We start from the raw sequence: 17,876 nt of genomic DNA, 5'->3' as shown, positions 1-17,876 counted from the left end.
ACACACACCCACACATATGCCTGCCTGTGCGACAGTGCAATGAAAATAATGAAAAGCAAAAGCAAAAGCAAAAGCACCCTGGGAGTTTTATAACAATTGATCACCTGTTACATTCATTGGTAATTGCACCCAGAGCCATACTAAATACACAGATACACACAAATGCACTCGAACGAACACCCAGAGGAACGCTCTCGCACACATACTCGTACTTGGAGGAACACCCACAGGTAATACTCATCCTGGCCGCATTGGTCGGTCGCATGTCTGTGTGTATGGAAGTAGAGCCCAACGGGCCGCATGATGTGTGCACTGCATTCCCTGGCAATCTGGCACCCCCGAATGCCACCCAAACAACACCATGTGCGACAGCCAGTCCCCGGCACTGAATCCCCATCATAGATGTATCCCCCACATACCCCCAGCAGCAGCAGAACCTTGGATTCATCAATAAACCCGCTGCAGGACCTCTATCCGCGCCATAGTCATGGAAACACCAGGCACCCACAGCCATTGCCAGTGCATTACCCGTCGTGGTCTTTGCTTTCGATTGTCGTTGGCTTCGGATTTTGTGCATGAGGTCAGCTTTTGTGTGCTTGGTCTCAGGCTATGGTCTTCCAACGAACCTCCCAGCTACTCAATGCATTTGCCTCTGCTCTGACTACCTCCCGCTACCTTCTCTCACTGCGGAGTGAACTGGATGGCCCTGGGACATTTGTTACAGTTGAAATGCGCTCGTAAAATGTTTTTTGAATCGTTCTGCAGTAGCTTCTGCTTCAGCTCCAACTCTTGCTGCTGTGCCTGCTCCACCTCTAGCTTCACATCCAGCTCCTGGTTCTGCTTCTGACCCTACTCCAGCTTCTCCTGGAGTTCGACCTCCAGCTCCACCCTACCCCCATCTCCCTGTTGAATGCCAACAAGTAAAACAAATTGTTGCATTTTAATGTTTTCGTCCCGTTGAATATTCCAGGTGCGTGCCGTGTGGGTATGTGTGGGTGAAGGACTGACCAGTATATATAGTCGTAGCGGGTCAGTGGGTAGTGGATGGATGGATTGGATGGAGTGGGGTAAAGCAGGAGGATTTATTGAATTTTAAATTTTAATTTGCAATTTTTCAGAGCGAAAAAAACCAGAGGTAGAATGCGGCATAGCGGGGAGGGGGGGCGAGGAAAACGCAACTGACGGAGCTGTTGTTGATTGAAAAATGTGGCTGTGGCTCTGGCCATAATATCCCTCGAATATGTAGGAACAGGGCTAGCACTCTTTAGGTAATGAAATCGATTATGAGCGGCTTCCAGGCGAAGCTGTTTCGGATTAAAAATGGTTCCCTTCGATAGAGGTGCTTTTTTCTCGTGAGATTTAAATGATTGTGTGAATGTAGACATTCATTTCCATTTGTCTATGGCTGCAATGGAGATATCGACAACAGATACTCCGGATATCATTGGACACCACACCGCCCCATGCCACACACGCCCACCCACTCGCCCATGCCACGCCCACAGCATCTGTCCGGAGCAAGGCAGCCGCCCGTTGCGCTCTCCTGCTGTCACTTGTCAAACATTTTGCTCTGCTTTGTGGCCATCTGAAGCCTCAAAGGCTTTCATTGGGACAACAATACAGGACAGGAGCAGGGGGAGACACAAGTAGAGAGCACTGTGCTGTGCTGTGGCAGAGGCCAGTGGATGTGTGTAGAAGGGGCAAGGGAAGCTGGGGCAAGCAGAGAGGCCAACAGGATTAGCATTTAGTTTAGTTGGCTTTGTTAGCCGCTGGTTGCCATGGTTTACTTCGGTTTGATTTACCTTTGCATCTGCCTTTGGTGGCCCCTCGGCACACGCGTCCCGACACCTGCGGCAAATGTCAGTGCAGCTAAATGGCTTACGACCTCCCCTCCCCTCCCCTCCCCCTCCCCCTTTCACTCCTCTGCCGGTGGCTGGCTTTCTCCATTGGCCAGGTCTCCGTTGCTAATTTCAGTTGCTGTCGCCTGAAAGCATTCTGCAGACGGTAAAAACTTTGATTGTGCGTGCAGCAGGGCACAAACAATGCCGAGGCGAAACATAACTTTTAATGAAATTCAACGCATTTTCTTGTTAATATTAAAATGCGTCAACGGCGACGAAAGAGAACGACAAAAGGGCAGGGAAATTATATTTATTATTATTTTATTATTATTGTTCTTTATTTTTTGCTAAGGAATTTTCCTTAATACACCTTTTGCCAGGGTTTGGATCTGGTTCTGGTTCGTGCCTGAGCAATTCCTTCAATTCAAAGCCTTGGGGGCATGCAAATGCCTCTTGTCAGCCAGTTGCCTCCCTTAGCTGTGGCACTTTGTGCCGTGCCGTTCCCCCCTGGTCCCGCATGGTCCCTGCATGACAGCCAACCCCCTTTGGCATCGTGTATTATTCTTTTATGCGTTTCTAATTTCATTTAGCGACATTCGACATCCCACCTTTTCGTACTCCCCTGGAAACTTTGATAAACATTTCTTTGGCGAGTCTTTGGGCTCGTGGCTCGTGGCTCAGGCCTCGGCCTGCATTGTTGTGCTTTCTTCATTCTTTTGCTTATGTATTAACATTTTTTTTGCCCCATCTTTATACCCTTCCAGAGGGTTTTATGATTATAAGAAAATTTTTGCAATATAGAGAAGGAGTCTTCTTATAAAGAACATATCTCTATATTAAATAAAAATGTCTTGGGTCGTTGTCGTGGTCCCGATATTGAACTAATGTCGGCCGGTATACATATAAATATACATACTCATCGTTATAATGGATTTCGAAACGATCTGCAATTAAATACATTATTTGCCTCGAAAAACAATCCACAATAAAGTCACTTTTTGATATACAAATACCTGCCGTGGCAATCATGAATTTTCTAGGGTATTTAGTGGTTCGGTTCCATAGGGTAGTATTTCTCTTTTCTCATTTTCTCTTTGCATTTGGCTTGGCTCTCTGGTTCTGAGTATTTTCTTTTAATTTTTTGTATTTCCCCCTCAACTTTGAAATTAGATTAGAAATATTGCTACCAGCATTCTGCTGGCTTTTCTTTGCTTTTCCATCTGCTCCGCCTACTTCTCTCCTCTCAACTCCTCCTCCACCACCTCCTCCCCCATCACTTGCTTTTCAATTCTTGGCTTTATTAATACGCATGTTTTTTATGTGTTTGTGTGTTTGGGCGTTCGGTTTTCTGATTTGCATGGCACTAAACAAGAAAAAATGCTCTTTACGTTTGTTTAATATTTTTCAGATTTCCTTTGGTTCCACCGCATTGGAGGCTCGGCAGGGGTGGCAGGGGTCCTGGCTTGCTGCGACTGTTTCAGTTTCGAAATTATATTTTAATTTAGTTGGCATCGTTAACTTTTTATGTCGCTGCAGGCCAAGTCCTTGACACGGAAGCCCCGCCTAACAGCTGAAAGAAAAAAAGTTTTCCCTGTTCTGTTTAAGCTTCATGGATTGCAATTTGCTGGTTATTATTTCATTAAATTTGTGTCCAATTAGAAGTCTGAATTTGGCATTAGACTTGTCATTAGTTAGTAATTTAAGACTTTTAATGGGTGGTATATTATGATGAAAACACCATGGAAGTGGAGAGAAGGATAGAGTTCTATTGAAGCTACCACCATTTCCTTGGAGAATGGAAGATGAACGGCATCCATCATTTGGGGAAATTGCACTGCTTGACTATCCTCGAAATACCAATCTCATTCGAAGCTTCTCCACACAAATTAGCAAATTGTTTTCTCTTGCCAGATATTATCCCATTTAGGATCCGAACCCCCCGCCAACGCCATACTTGTGCAACAATGGCAACCGCAGCAAAGGCAACTGGATGATGATATTATGCAAGTGTGTTCTGCCAATACCTGGCTCCCACACAGACTTCTGTTTGTCTCCCAGCGACGTCTTCTCGATATTGGCAGCTCGTGTGGCAGCGGTTGTGGCCATGTAATGAATATGCACTGCGGCCCCCAACATTTGCCATCAGTCTGAGCAGCTTCCCATTGATGTCATTATGTGTGTATTGTGGTTTCGGATTCTCTTCCCTTCCCTTTACTCCTTCTAATGGATAAATACCCGACCCATCCTCCTGCTAGCTCTCAGGCATAATACGAGTATTTCCACAGCGGATGTTAAGCTCTAATTAATCCGGATGGAGGGTGTTGTTGATTTGCTTTTGATTACATCTGAAACTTAAACTGATTGATGCGCTTAATTTTTCAGTTGCACAAAAGTATTTAAGTCGATTATCCTGTGTGTGTGTGTGTGTGTGTGTGTGTGTGTGTGTGGTACGCCTCGGGTTAGGCCATAACTTATTGTTAAAGGGCTGAGCGGATCATTCTCTAATTATATGATTTTTCATTGATTATATTTATAGTTACATGTATTCCAGCGAACAACCCACCAGCTTCGTTTAATCGCAATGAAAAATTAATTAATTTATTTAAATTAATTGCGAACACACACACATCTAAAAAAAGCCCATACTCCCTCTAGTGTGAGAAACAAGTTTATGCCTCAATTAATTTCCATCATAGAAATGGATGTAATTAATTCTCGGTTCTACCTTCAAAACAATCCGCACTCCTGGGCTAACATGTGAAATTTTCAATTTCCAAAAGAAAAATCATTTTATACACACACACACGTCCGAATCCAGAGAAAAGGAAAAAAGGAACAAAGCTGCAAAAGGAACGCAAATTGAATTTTGGGTCGGAACGGACCACAGGATGTGAACCCTTTTTGATGCGTTTTTTTTTTGTTTGCCTCTCCTCAAGCTTTTTTCCGTTACTGTTTCTGTTCCGTTCGAATGAACAAAGTGCAGCTGAGGGGCCTGTTTCTTGAAAAACTCCCCGTGCCCCCCCTCGTGCCCCCCACTGAGATGGATGTGTGTGTGAGCATTAATTAAAATACAAAAATTGTATAAGAACCCAGGCGTTTTTCCATCATACAGAGATCATAAATTATATAAAAGAGATACCGAAAAAGTATCCGGCATTCCACACAATGTAGCAGAATCAGCTTAAAGTCCCGCCCCCCACACCGTGTGTGTCCCCGTTCTACCCCGACCCTCTGTTCCGTTCAATTCGTGGCTGCCATTTGGCAAATTGAACTCATGTCCAAGTTTTAAGCAGATTACAGGCCATTAAGCATTTTTTTTTTCATACATAAGAGTACGTGAGCGAGTGCGAGAGGGCGGTGGTAGGTGGTAGGTGGTAGGTGGTTGGTGGAGTGGTCAAGCCTGATGGGTTCTGGGTGCTCTTTTCAAACAATTTCTGCGTTTAACATATGCGAAGTCATATAAATATTTTGATAAGGGTTTGCCGACCCAACCCAACCGACTGCGAACATATTTTTGCCGCCGGCTCTGGCTCTGGCTCTGGCTCTGGCTCTCATGTGGGAAGGGTTGGACGGACGGACGCTTAATACCCATCATGACTTTTAAGTTATCTCTCTCTTTCTCTCTCTGTGTCTCGCACACCGCCTCCGCCCATCAGTCGAATTAAAAATGCCCCAAATACAGTGCTACATACAGATGACCGGCCTAGTAGGGGCTAAAAGATACAGCATCTGAAACTTCAAAGTAAATAGGTAGTTCTTGCTGCTGCCCCTTTTTGTTGGTTTTTGTAAATCCCAAAAGTGCCTGCTGAAACCTTGTCATTATTTTTGACAAATTAAATGGAGCAAATGGAAATGGAAATGGGTGAGGGTGGGGATGGTGATGCGGATGCGGATGGGAATGATGCAGAGTACCTGTCATTCGCATTTTATGCTAATTCTTTTCATTAAAATACACAAAAATGGGACATGCATTTGTGCTCAGTCTTTGAGTCTTTGCCTTTCAAGAGCTGACAACAAATATTTCCATTTTGACATTTTAATTCATTTCGGGCTATGAAAAAAGCTATGAATATTTAAGATGAGCTCTGGGTCTCGACCTTGAGATACCCGTTACCGGGATGAGTATAAATAATTTAAAACCAAAGTAAACACTAAAAGAGGCTAGAATGGTAGATATTGTCTATGCTGGCTTCGGTTCTCTTTCGTCTTAAAATATAGGTATTTTTTTACCTATTGAAATTTGGATGGCTTTGCTGATATTAATTCGAATCGAGCTGTCTTTATAAAACAATTGTTATGGAAAATATGATTTTATAGAGAATGAGTAGATATACAACTGTATAATAATTGAATGACTTCCTTATGAACTTATGGTTAGTATTCAAATTTTATTGGCTAGCTGGAGAGACAGGGGAAATCGAGAAATAATTGTTGATCTGTATACCGGATTGGATACATATAAATTTTATTCTTAGAGAAATTCCTTTAAATCTTTCGGGTCATTGTTTTCTGATGTTGCACAAAAATCTCCATGAATACCAAAAGCAGGCAGAGTGCCAATTGAAAGTATTAACAAGTATGGTATGAAATAGCTGCTCCTCCATATAACTGACAGACAGGCAGACAGGCAGGCAGGCAGGCAGAGAGACAAGGTTCTGGGAGTCGAGGCATCCCCCAGAACTGCCAAACAAATTGCATATGTCAATTACAAAACTGGCGGCCGCACAAATAAAGTTTTAAAACTTCATTTCTGTATATGCCACGGAAGAAAAGCGGAAAACTCGCAGGCAAATAAACAGAGCAAAAACATCGAGGAACAGCCGCAGCCGCACTGCGTGAAGAGATCTCCGTTCGGGGTCTCTGCGGCTGGCAAATCACTGTTGCAAAAACTGTTGAAAATTCCATTAAACTTCGCGTAAATAACCGAAGGCGTTCAATTCGAGTCGACGTCGTTTATATAATTTTGTTGTTTGCCCAAAACAAGAGTGGATCGCGGGGGTAGAGTATGGCCAAGAGCGGGGTACAAAAAAGTTATACGCAAAACTTAAAACAAGCTAGTGCTGTGGAGTGGTGCCAAAAGGGGACGGGGGGGGGGGGGGGGGGAGGAGCGGGCTAAAGTTTTGCATGCCTGATGTGTGGGAGAAAGGTCGCGGGTTGTTGTTTTTAAAGCACTTGAAGAGGGTATTATGAAGAATTTCCGACCTCTTAAAGGATGATAATCTTAATCAAAGCTGTTCTAAAACTCAGTTCTAAGTCCATCGGTTTACGAGAACTGCATAAAGAGCTCTCGTTTTAATAGGTCTCTTGAATAGATCATTATGGTCTGGATAGCATATCTAGGAGCTAAACAATCAGTCATTATTTGTAGCAAAATAAAGTTTCTTTCTGAAGATATTCTAAAGAGAATGCGTTTAAATTGCATTTAATGTAAGATAATCTCCATTAAAGTTAAATATTGGTTCTCTAAGGGTATCTACAGTCTCGACTCGTATTTCTTTTCAGTATTTTTTTTTGTTGCCTTGTTTTTCCGACATTTCTTTTGTACTTGAGCTGAAATGCAGCGAAATTAACTAAAGCATACTTAATAATAAGGATGGATGAAGAGCCAGGGATGAGGGCTTGTTGCTTATCTAGCCAGGACACGCACACGTTGCATATGCATATGCAGCTGCCTCACATGTGGCGGCTGCTCCTTGTTTCTTGTCTGGAGGCCGCCCCAGGGCTTGCTGTGTATGTGGCATGCATCAAATTATGTGCGGCGTATTGTTTCCAGCAAAATATTTTATATTATATTCTACTTAAATCTCAGAGTCAAGTTAACTTGGCCATCCAACTTTTGTTCACTTGGGCAAAATAGTTGCTGGTTTTTCTCTCTATCTCCATCTCTGTTGCCTTTGTTTTCTTTTCTTTTCTGTTCTGTTCTGTTCTGTTCTGCTTTGCTCTGCTCTGGCCAAGACTTATAATTCGATTCGAAGGCAAAGTTTATGAATAGCTTATGGCCTTAAGTAGGTCCGAGATGCTTCGTTCTAATGCACATGGCTGCATTCCATTTAAATGAAAAACTTTTGTGTGTTCTGGCCATTATATATATAAATGTTTTGTGTTGGGATGAAGCCTTTTCGACAGCGGTTAATTTAATGAAATGCCAAATGGAAAAGACAAAGCCATGAGCCAAGAGCCAAGAGCTAAGAGCTGAGCACTAATTAGGCGCCCAGGTGTGACTACACTTCGGGGATAAGCAACGTTAGTTTCAATTAATTAAGTATTTCATAATTGTTACCTTAAGAAACACGAATTCCAATTGAAGATGAAGATGTCGATGTTTTTGGGGCCAGTCGAGCAGCAAATCGATTTGGTGGTCGTGGATGGGTCGACAATCAGCTTAGAGCCTTTTGCATATTCCGACTGCAATATGCATAGATTAATTTCATTTTGGACCCAACCCCCTGGAAAAAGTGATTTGCAAATCAATGGAGCAGGACAACGAGTGGCTCTCCTGGCATCGCATCGAATCGATTCAATTTCGCCTCCTAATTTAATTACAATTTATGCAGAACTCCGAGCTGAATCGAACAGCTGCTTAAGCTCAAAGATTTTCTATTTGGTATCTCGGTTCGGGTCCGGTCCTCGTGCTGATTGATGTAGATGCTGATGTGGACCCATGTCCGACTCCAACGACGACTCCGACGACTACTGCAGATTGTAATTTGCATCGAACATTAATTAATTGCATATTATGGACATGCATAATGGTTACTAATACGCCAAAACCAATAATCAACACAACAATGGGCAAACACAAAGGCCAGAGTCCTATGCTGTCCTGTCAATCGAGGTTAGTTCTGAAGGGCAGGGCAAGGATTAGATATGCTTCAAGTGGACTCTGGCAAATGTGTTTCAATTTACAAAAGCTGTCTCAGATGTCTGTCTACTGTTTGGTTGTGCGTGTGTGTGTGAGTGTGGACAGGACGAGCAGGACACTTGGAGAACCCAATCACAGCTCAACTTCAAAAACTAATGCAAATTAAGAAGGAGAAACAGCAGCTGCTGCAACGGCAACGGCAAAGGCAGCAAGCAGCAACTTTTTCAATTAACACAGACAATTATATTGGCATTGGAGTGTGCTTGAAACTTTTATCGCTCCATCCGCTCAAGATCCCTTTTGAAATTGTGGTAAATGATTGGGGCAATTTACCAAGTACCCCACTCCAGCGCAGGTAGAGGCTAGGTAGGGCCTTGATGAGTCCGCTCATTTCATTTAGTTCATTTTTTTTGCTCTCCAGTATTTGTGATATTATTTCATCATTTCACGCTTGTCTGCGCTCCATCAAATGCTTAACTTTGTTCAGCAACGCTAATTGTCCTTCTTCTGTCTTATTGTTTTTCCAGTGTCTCCTTCTTTAATTTTTAAACTGCTTCTGGGGGCATCTCCACTCCATCCCCATATCCATCTTCAGCTTCAGCGAACCCAAGCAGCTGCTTCTGGTTCTGTTTCTGGTTCGGGTTCGGGTCCCCAGTTTCTGCTCCGGTTGGACAATGAGCCCTGGGCAAATGTACACTGCGTGTTTAGTTTTGCTTCTCTCTGCTCTGCTCTGCCATTTGTGTAATTGAAATAAAATGTTTTTAATCAAATATTATTCTAATTATGCACAAAGAAAATAATGGCAAAAACTTTCGGGCTTCCTTTCCTTTCCGAGCCGCCTTGCATATGAAGAGTCTCGAAAAAGACCACAACCAGACCAGAGGTGACTCCTTTCTCCTGGCCTCTCGCCTTCTCTCCAAATGTGGTTTCATCTCTGCCATGCGAGCCAGCTCCGTGTGGAGTTGATTTTTCCAAGAATATTCGAGGTGGTCCACCCGGTGGACTGACTGCAGCTTAAGTTTGAGCATTCCGGTCGAGCTGCGGTCAATTGTGCACGGAGCAAGATGCAACGAGAGCAGTAGAGCGTGTACTGAGAGAATATATATTTACTTTTTTTATATTTGAATATAGTATAGATGTTAAGCCATAATCTCTCATATTGTGAACTAGTTCTGCTGCTACGATCGATGTAATTTGGGAGCATTAACTTTATGTGCGAATGGACTTCAGAAACAGGTTGGAATCTGGATCCGTGCCCATGAGCATTACATATGACTCACTTTTGAATTTGAGCGCATGACAATAGAACATTCTTTAACCATAGCATAAATCTGTACTTTTGGATGAGCGTAATTTAATCGTACTCGATTGCGAGACGAAGAGACAAAACAAAGTTCCAATTGTGATTGTTGCTTTCGTTCATCTCGTACCTCTTGTGATTAAAATTCACGCATTTACGACATGCTCACACTCACATTCTCGTTATCTTGTTGTTCTTTGTGCTCTACCCAGTCGAATTTTTCTTGCTTTATTTATTCAACGGCCTAATGGCATTGCTCACAGTGCAAAGCATTCCCAGTTACAAAACACTTAACCTACTAAATATACAACAAAAATTGCATAAAAACTGGTCGAGCCATTTGGGAGCAGTTCAAACATAAACGAGTCTTTTATATAATGGTTCTAAGATCATATTGTTGACATACATTAATTAATCTTTCGTGGAATCTAATAGTTCAACTTTACCAACATCTGAAGACAAATCAATGTAGATTATCTTGTAGACGGAATTCGGCACCGCAATACCCACAATATTCTGACCTACATCAGTTTTTGCACTAATCATCTGGATCCTGTGCCTGTTCTTCTCAAGGATATTAGTAATGCGGTGCCAAAAGGGCAGCACACGCCCCGAGAGCACATTATAGGTGCGTATACGCTTGCCGTCCATACAGTCATCGGGAAAGTGACACGTGCGATTCCAAAAGATATGGGAACAGGTGTTCAGACACACATCATACTGTTCCTGCCAATATTTGCGGGCCGTTTTCGGCTTGACCCTTACATAGCGCGAGGAAATGGAAGCGAGGTTTTCGATGCGCACTTGACGTCCGATATGGGGTCGGTAGATCTCCATTTGGACGTCTTTGGGGCCTGTGACAAGGTGGAAACTCGACTTGACTTCCAGGCATAAGATAGCTACCATTTTGTCCCGTTTCTTCTCTTTCAATTGATAGAAGCCTTCGTAGCGCTTACGGGCTCTTCTGCGGAACCTACGAGGCAAACGTGTTACCAGTATAGCGACTGAGGCAAAGTAAAAAGCAAAACTTACATGGTCATAGCCGCCGAAAATGTCATGCCACGTTCCACCTGCAACGTGTGCAGCTGTGTGGTTTCCGAGCCATTGGTGAACATCTTTGTAAATTGTAACTGCCTAAAGGACTTTACGCTAACTTGGTGGGCCGTCAGGTCGAGAATTCCAATGTTAAAGCGACCCGATCGCTTCATTTGCGCAATACTCCCGTACATGTTGTCGATAAAGAACTTGAATATGACATTCTGCATCTCCACGCAACAACCGCGCAATCTGTTGATGAATCTATCAACGTTCGAGGAGTCCTTGGCGACGCTATAAATCTCGACGCCGTTCTCTCCAGTCTCCACATTGAGCACGCCCACATCGCCAAGGGCCACTTCGCAGTCGGCCAGAAAGTCCCCCTTGTACGTGTCTGGTATCTCAGAAGGATCGATGCTTCTCTGGCCTGCCATCTGTTGGATCACATGGTAGAGGCTGCTGGGTCCATGGATGTTGTTAATACTGATCTGATCAAGATCTGGGTCATCGGAGGACAGGGTTTTGTCCTTGATCAAAGCACCCAGAGCCTTCAATCGTGCGGCGACGGTGGTGGCCATGCGTCGTTCGCCTACCAGGTCCGCGACAACAAACACATACTCCGGGGTGTTGACCTGATTGGAGCGATGCGTGCGACCCAACTGTTGAATAGCCAGGTCCAAACTCGACGGAAGCTCCAAGATGATGTGCACACGCTGGCGCTGATTGGCCACAGTCTGGTCGCTGTGCAGAGAGATGCCCATGGCGGTGGTCTCCGCAATGATGGCCACCTTCTTGCTGTCCGCCATAAAACTTTGATGCTCCATGAAGTTGACCTGGTCCCGATGGGCCGCGCTACTACAGCGCGGCATATACTGGTAGACCTGCTTAATAGAAACGATTCCTCCCCGTCTTGTGGTTATCTCGGCCACCGCCTTGTGGCCGCCTAGTCTTGCTTTAAGCTTGTCCATCGTATTGGCAGGCAGACGGCGACCTAAGAAATCAATCTTGCACAGCATCTGGTATCGCATGTAGATACAACATGCCACATCGTAATCGGTGATGTCTCCGGAAGTGTCCTTTTCTTTGTTTTGCTTGGACCGCAGATAGTCGTGCAAGTGAACCAGGATGCGCTCCTGCATGGGTTTATCTATGTGAGGAAATAGATAGATAGAAGTATGATCGAAGATCCAACAAATACACTCTTACCACTGTCGGCCTTTTCCATGTCGCTCTCATCGGATTCAACGTTTTCGTCATCCTCATCGGAGTTCAGTCTGTGTCTCTTTGATTGCGATGTGTTTATGACCGCCATGTTGATCAGACGATTAAAATCCTTGAGTTTGGGTGCCGGAAAGTATTTCTCTACAAACAATCTCATAATCACCGTCAAAGTGGATACAGGCTCTTTAAGCTTGCCTTTGTGGCCCTTCAAGTATTCGAGAGTCCACGACTCTTCTGTGGATTGAAGGCTAATGACCACCGCCTTACCGTGGTCGATTGCGTCACGAGCCAGATTCAGGGCATTTTCCACCTTGCCGGCGAGGCACAAGAATCGGAAAAACTGTTGATGCGAGGACCAGAACTCGTCCCAGATCTTCTGTTGCGTGTAGGGGTCGACGCGTAACAGGCGGCAGGCTGCTTGCCACTTCATGTTGATCTCGGCCCACAGTTTGGCTGCATGATCGTACGTCTTGCGGAACTCCGTCGTCATGGCAACCTCTTCGATGCGGACGCCGACGTTCTTGAAGCGCAGCTGACGAGCTATGTAGGTGCCTCGCAGCTTCATGTCCATGCACAACATCTTCATGCTGGCTGGGCTTCGATTTTGCATCTCATTCGCAAAGTTATCGAATTTCGGACAGCCAGTGCCGGGGCCCCACAGGCCCAGACGCGTCATAAATATCATTTTTTTGGGATCGCTGGGCTCCGTGGCCAAGACATAGACCATCCGAGCACTGGGGAGTTGCTTCTGCAGCTTCAACAACACGCTGACATTATCCCGAGTGAGGTTCCTGGCGTTGTCGCACTCGTCGAAGACGATGACCCCGTCAAAGCCCTTGCCCAGCCAGCTGGAAACCTGTTGAAAACGGTTATCGTACTTTCCATCGAGCTTCTCCGACATCGCCAACAGAGAGGTGTACGTGCAGAAGACGATGCCTGCCTTGAACTTGTCGTTCTCCTCGGAGCTTATACGCCAGAAATTCAAGGTGTCCAACATCACCACTTTGATCTCCTCGCACTCGCACTTGCTCCCGCGAATGTCTTTCAGATCACGCTCCACATCGCACTTGAGTACATTCGAGACGGAGACCCAAAGAGCCCGCTGGCGGCCCTTCAAGTAATTGTCATATATGATCCCAGCTATGGTCCGGCCCTTTCCCACGCCAGGTCCATCGCCCAGAAGGAAGCCAGCTCGCTCCCCACAGGGTAGAACTCCCTCATGGGTCTGGCAGGCCTGGAGTACCGCCTCCAGTTGCTGGGTACTCAGGCAGCCCGGGGAGGATCCGGGCAGTTTCAGATCGTAGCTGATGTCCGGCAGTGCCACCGATGAAAGAATGGTCTTCTCAACCAATGCCATTGTCGAATGTGGCTCGGAAAGCTGGAGCTTGCTGGGCTCATACATAACGAAGGACTCGGCCACCCGATTCTCCTCATAGTCGACCTCCTCATCCTGTAGGGCCTTATCCGGCGCCAGAGCATCGCCGACTTGAGGTTCCGAATGGACTATGTGCATTAGATAATAGGGCTTTTCATCTTCCATTACAGCACTGATTTCCTCAAACGTGAAGCTCTCCCTCTCCTGTGGCAAGGCGGTAACCCCACCCACTGTGGCTGTACCTTTTCTCGATGGAAGAATTGTGAACTCTTTTATCAGCCCATCTGCTCCAGTGACTACGGAGAGTGGTATCTCCTTGCCAAAGTCATTCGTCACAGAGGTAATCCTGGTCTTCGGGACACCATGGCGTTGCGAGTCAAGAGTGGGCTTATAATTGGGTACCGATAGGATTGGTTTCGATGACTTCATGCCTGGCGGACAGCATCTTGGTGCCTCCCAGTTGTCTGATTTCTGATCAGTTCCTTCTGATTCGGAAATTGTAAGAATTATTAGCTGCACGTATCACATTATTCTCCTGCAGCCAGAAAAACTTACCCATTTTGCTTCAGATTTTACACGATGTAGCTAGATTCAGTAATAAGAACCAACAACAACCAACTAATAATAGATTTTAGTCGGCCCACTTGTCCCAATCTCCGGTTTTCAACCCAAATTAAGCCTTGTGCTTTTAATTGTTTTGGCAAGTGACGCCGATCAACCAGTGTTGTGAAGAGCATAAACATTACCTATCGATTGCGAAATATCGCGCAAAAAAAATTTAATACCAACTAATTAAAATTACACTATTTTTTTAACAAAATCTAGTTGAATATTAGGTAGTTAAATACAAATTATTTATTAAATACAGTTTTCAATTATTACATAAATATTTCACATAATTTCGTACGTGTTTGTCGTCAACGATAGTACACATGTTTGAAATGTTCTGTATTCATTTACTTATTTCTTTGTTATAAATGCAAGTGTGTTATCAGAAGACTCGAATACCCTTTTTTAAATACGATAAATACGCCTAGCGGTGTCAAAAAGTTTCCTTCTTTTCGAAAGTAGGTGCGCCTGTTCGGAATATTCGATTATTTTTGCACTTTTCCGCGTATCAGCCCAACTATCACCACTAATAATCGCAATAAACAGTATTTCAAAATGTTGGCTCGTAAAAATGCTATAAATCCCGAAAACAAATACTTAAAACTAAATACTTAACACGAAATTTTTGTGGACACCTGTGGCCATAAAGGCTCTGCTGGATATATTTGAGGAGAACATCGAATAAGGCAACGGGATGGGAATTACAATTCCGATACGAATTGTTCTGTTGCTGATTGTCACAGGCCTCTTTTCACAGGCCTTAAGCTTTGAGTTTCGCTGACCTGAAAGCTAATTCTACTAGTTTGTGTTACCCACACAGAGGAAGGCCATTTAAAAACTAATCAAAGAATTTGTAAAGGCACCAAATAAATGCCTTGTTCTAGCTAGAAATATTTGAATCCATTTCTGCAGTTCTTTGGTTTCCTTGCGTCTACTGCTGTCTCTGTTTCCCATTTTCTATATTTTAAAAGATTATAGCCTTAGCCTATAACCCCTGAACTGGCTTCTGTAAGACTTCTCCTTCATTGTCCGACTGATCCTTCCCCGTCGGTACTGATGGAAGCCAATGGAAGAGCACAAAGGCAAATATGCGAATCTAAAATAAAATTGAATTTGTGCACACTTTATGGCACTTGCGAAGACCTGCACGCACTTCGAGCAAATTAACAAAACCAGACATACAAAAAAAAGGAGGAAAAGCCAGAAGATGAGAAGGCGTTGGAAATGTTTCACACATGTGTGCCACGCCCACCGCAGAAGGCATTCGAAATATGCCATTAAATTTAATTCAATTACGAATTTCATATGGATCGACAGTGTGCGAAAGAGGGAAGACGGAACGCGTCTCGGGGCCCCTTTCAATCGGGTTTCAATTTGCCATTAACCCATTATGGTTCAGCGGGCAATAATAAGCGACGGCATCGCCAGTCGACGGGGGGGCTCGTGCCTCAGGCAGTGTCTGCATTATAACGCAGAAATATGCAATAAAACATAAAAATAACACACCTGTCCTGGCAAACCAAACTATTGAATGGAAGCACTAATACACGGTCGCACGGCGCCGCACAAAGCGCTCCTTTGAGGTGGTGCTCGATGAGCGGCGTTGTCAGGATGCCGCCGCTGGGGAAATTGCCAGAATGGAGGAACACCAACAATGACAATCCTGAAAGGTGTGGCGTCCATTAAAAGCAACAAGGAAGGAGGTATGGCTGCTTGGGCACAACGAAATTTTGAATACTCTTCGATGAAGGTCTTAGCCTTCATAGCAGCGGATAATGGAGAGGTTTCTATTTTTGGTCTTTCAGATTAAGGAATCGTGTAAACTTTTTCATGATTGCTCTATCAATACAACATCCTATAAAAGAAATCTAAGGTATTCTAACTTGTTGAAAAACAATATAGGAAAATTCATAACACCCTCCATCTAGGGTATACAAAGGGGAATGGGGAATACGCAATGAAAAGAGATGAGTGAGGCTGGGCCTGCTGGTCGTAAACACGGACAGGTGGGGGAATCGTTGGTTCTGCAGAATTTTTCAATTTTCCAGCTTTTGTGTGTCAATAAACGTTCAATTCACGAGCATCCGCAAAGTGCCTACAACTGCCAACCCACAAAACACACACACACAATACGCACACACCCATACAAAAAACCAAAAGCATATACGCACATGGATGCATGCATAGATGATGATGTACCAAGTTTTTTGCCTCTATCGATGTTGCTTTATAATCATTCCACACACACACCACCAGGAACCACCGACAATGGCAACAACAAGAGAGCAGCATCGTTAGTGGCCCATTCGCACCTCCCACCTCCCACTTCCCACTGCCCACCTCCCACCTCCCCCTTCCCACTTTCAGGGTTTTCCATTTCTCTAGTGTGTGCAAGAGTTTTTCTTTTATTTTTTTGCAATAATCTTTCCTTGGCTGCACTGCGTCATTCCTGCCACGGCTGTCAACGTGGTCTTTGATGCTTGTAGGCGTTGCTGTTCGGGCCAATAAGCTGCTTTGAGCCTTGAGCGGCTAAAACATGGCCAGTATTTCCACCATGCCGTTGTGACAACATTTTCCAATGCCTCACATCAACAACAGTGCCACAGCATCAGTTCTGTTTCAATTTCCTCGTTGCTTTGTCAGAAACTTCAAAAGCGCTGCAAAAATTCATCAATTTCCACCTGGACACGTCTTTGTTAACTTGTTTTTCTCCTTATCCACCTGGCTATGCTGCGGTGGACAGTGTTTTAATGACGGCATTGACCGCATCGCCCTCATTGACAGCTCTGAAGGCGACATTTTAGTTAGAGAAGCCATAAAGGCGATTACCAATACATAGTAGGATTAATCAAATTCAAAGCCAAATACAATTTTTCCCTTTACACAGTCCAAACATTTACCCAAGCGATAGCCGATCAGTTGAAGCAACAAATAAACTGCACATCTCTCTTAGCGAGAATTTCCAACTAAAAACTTGATAAGCGAATTTCGAAAAGTGTGCCGCACCCGCCCGCCCCCGCCGGGTCCTGGGGCAAATCGCTGCTGCTGCTGGTGCTGCAACAGCCCCAAAGGACAACAAGTTCCGTGCAGGGCGGCACTCGACTTCCGCTTTGTGTAAAATATGATGGCAATATGTGGATAGTTTTTTTTTTTTTGCCTCTTTGCACTCTCCATCTCCATATCCATTTCCATCTATTGCTGTTGAAAGGAACACTCAGCGGAACGAGGACGAGGACGAGGACGACGACGACGACGACCATCCCAGGCTGGCGTATCAATCAGGATTTAACAAGCAAATTTATGCACTTGAGATACACGAGCGGACGGGCGGGCCCTGGGCCCCCGGGGGCTATGCTGCTATGCTGCTATGTGTGCTGCTCTTCATTTTGCATTGTGTTTTGCATATTTGAATAGTTTTTATTTACTTGAACTCACAATTGCACTTTTGCCATTACTTTGGCTATTATACTGACGCTTTTACCATGTGAGCCGTCAGCAGCAAACATTGCAGTCCCGTACACTCCCATCTGCATTGGTGTGTGTGTGTGTGTGTGTGCGAGTATCTGTGTGCTTTCATTATTTATGCATAGGTGCTGTGCTGGGCTCTCGACTGTTGCCTGTATCTTAGCTCGG

General features: G+C 44.5%; 1 protein-coding gene across 1 annotated transcript; it reads right to left on the bottom strand.

Moving 5' to 3' along the window:
- Window positions 1–10,356: 10,356 nt before the first annotated feature.
- LOC6897355 (protein strawberry notch-like) lies at window positions 10,357–14,332 on the bottom strand. Its single transcript, XM_002137472.3, has 4 exons — window positions 14,190–14,332; window positions 12,245–14,119; window positions 11,036–12,185; window positions 10,357–10,976 (listed from the first exon to the last, which is right to left on the bottom strand). The coding sequence occupies exons 1-4, from the start codon at window positions 14,191–14,193 to the stop codon at window positions 10,415–10,417; spliced, it is 3,591 nt and encodes a 1,196-aa protein (XP_002137508.2). The 5' UTR covers window positions 14,194–14,332; the 3' UTR covers window positions 10,357–10,414.
- Window positions 14,333–17,876: the final 3,544 nt, after the last annotated feature.

The sequence above is a fragment of the Drosophila pseudoobscura genome, chromosome 2, assembly GCF_009870125.1.
Source record: "Drosophila pseudoobscura strain MV-25-SWS-2005 chromosome 2, UCI_Dpse_MV25, whole genome shotgun sequence".
Classification (NCBI taxonomy): Eukaryota; Metazoa; Arthropoda; class Insecta; order Diptera; family Drosophilidae; genus Drosophila; species Drosophila pseudoobscura.
Note: the sequence above shows the minus strand (reverse complement) of the source record. Positions and strands in the feature narration are given on the sequence as shown.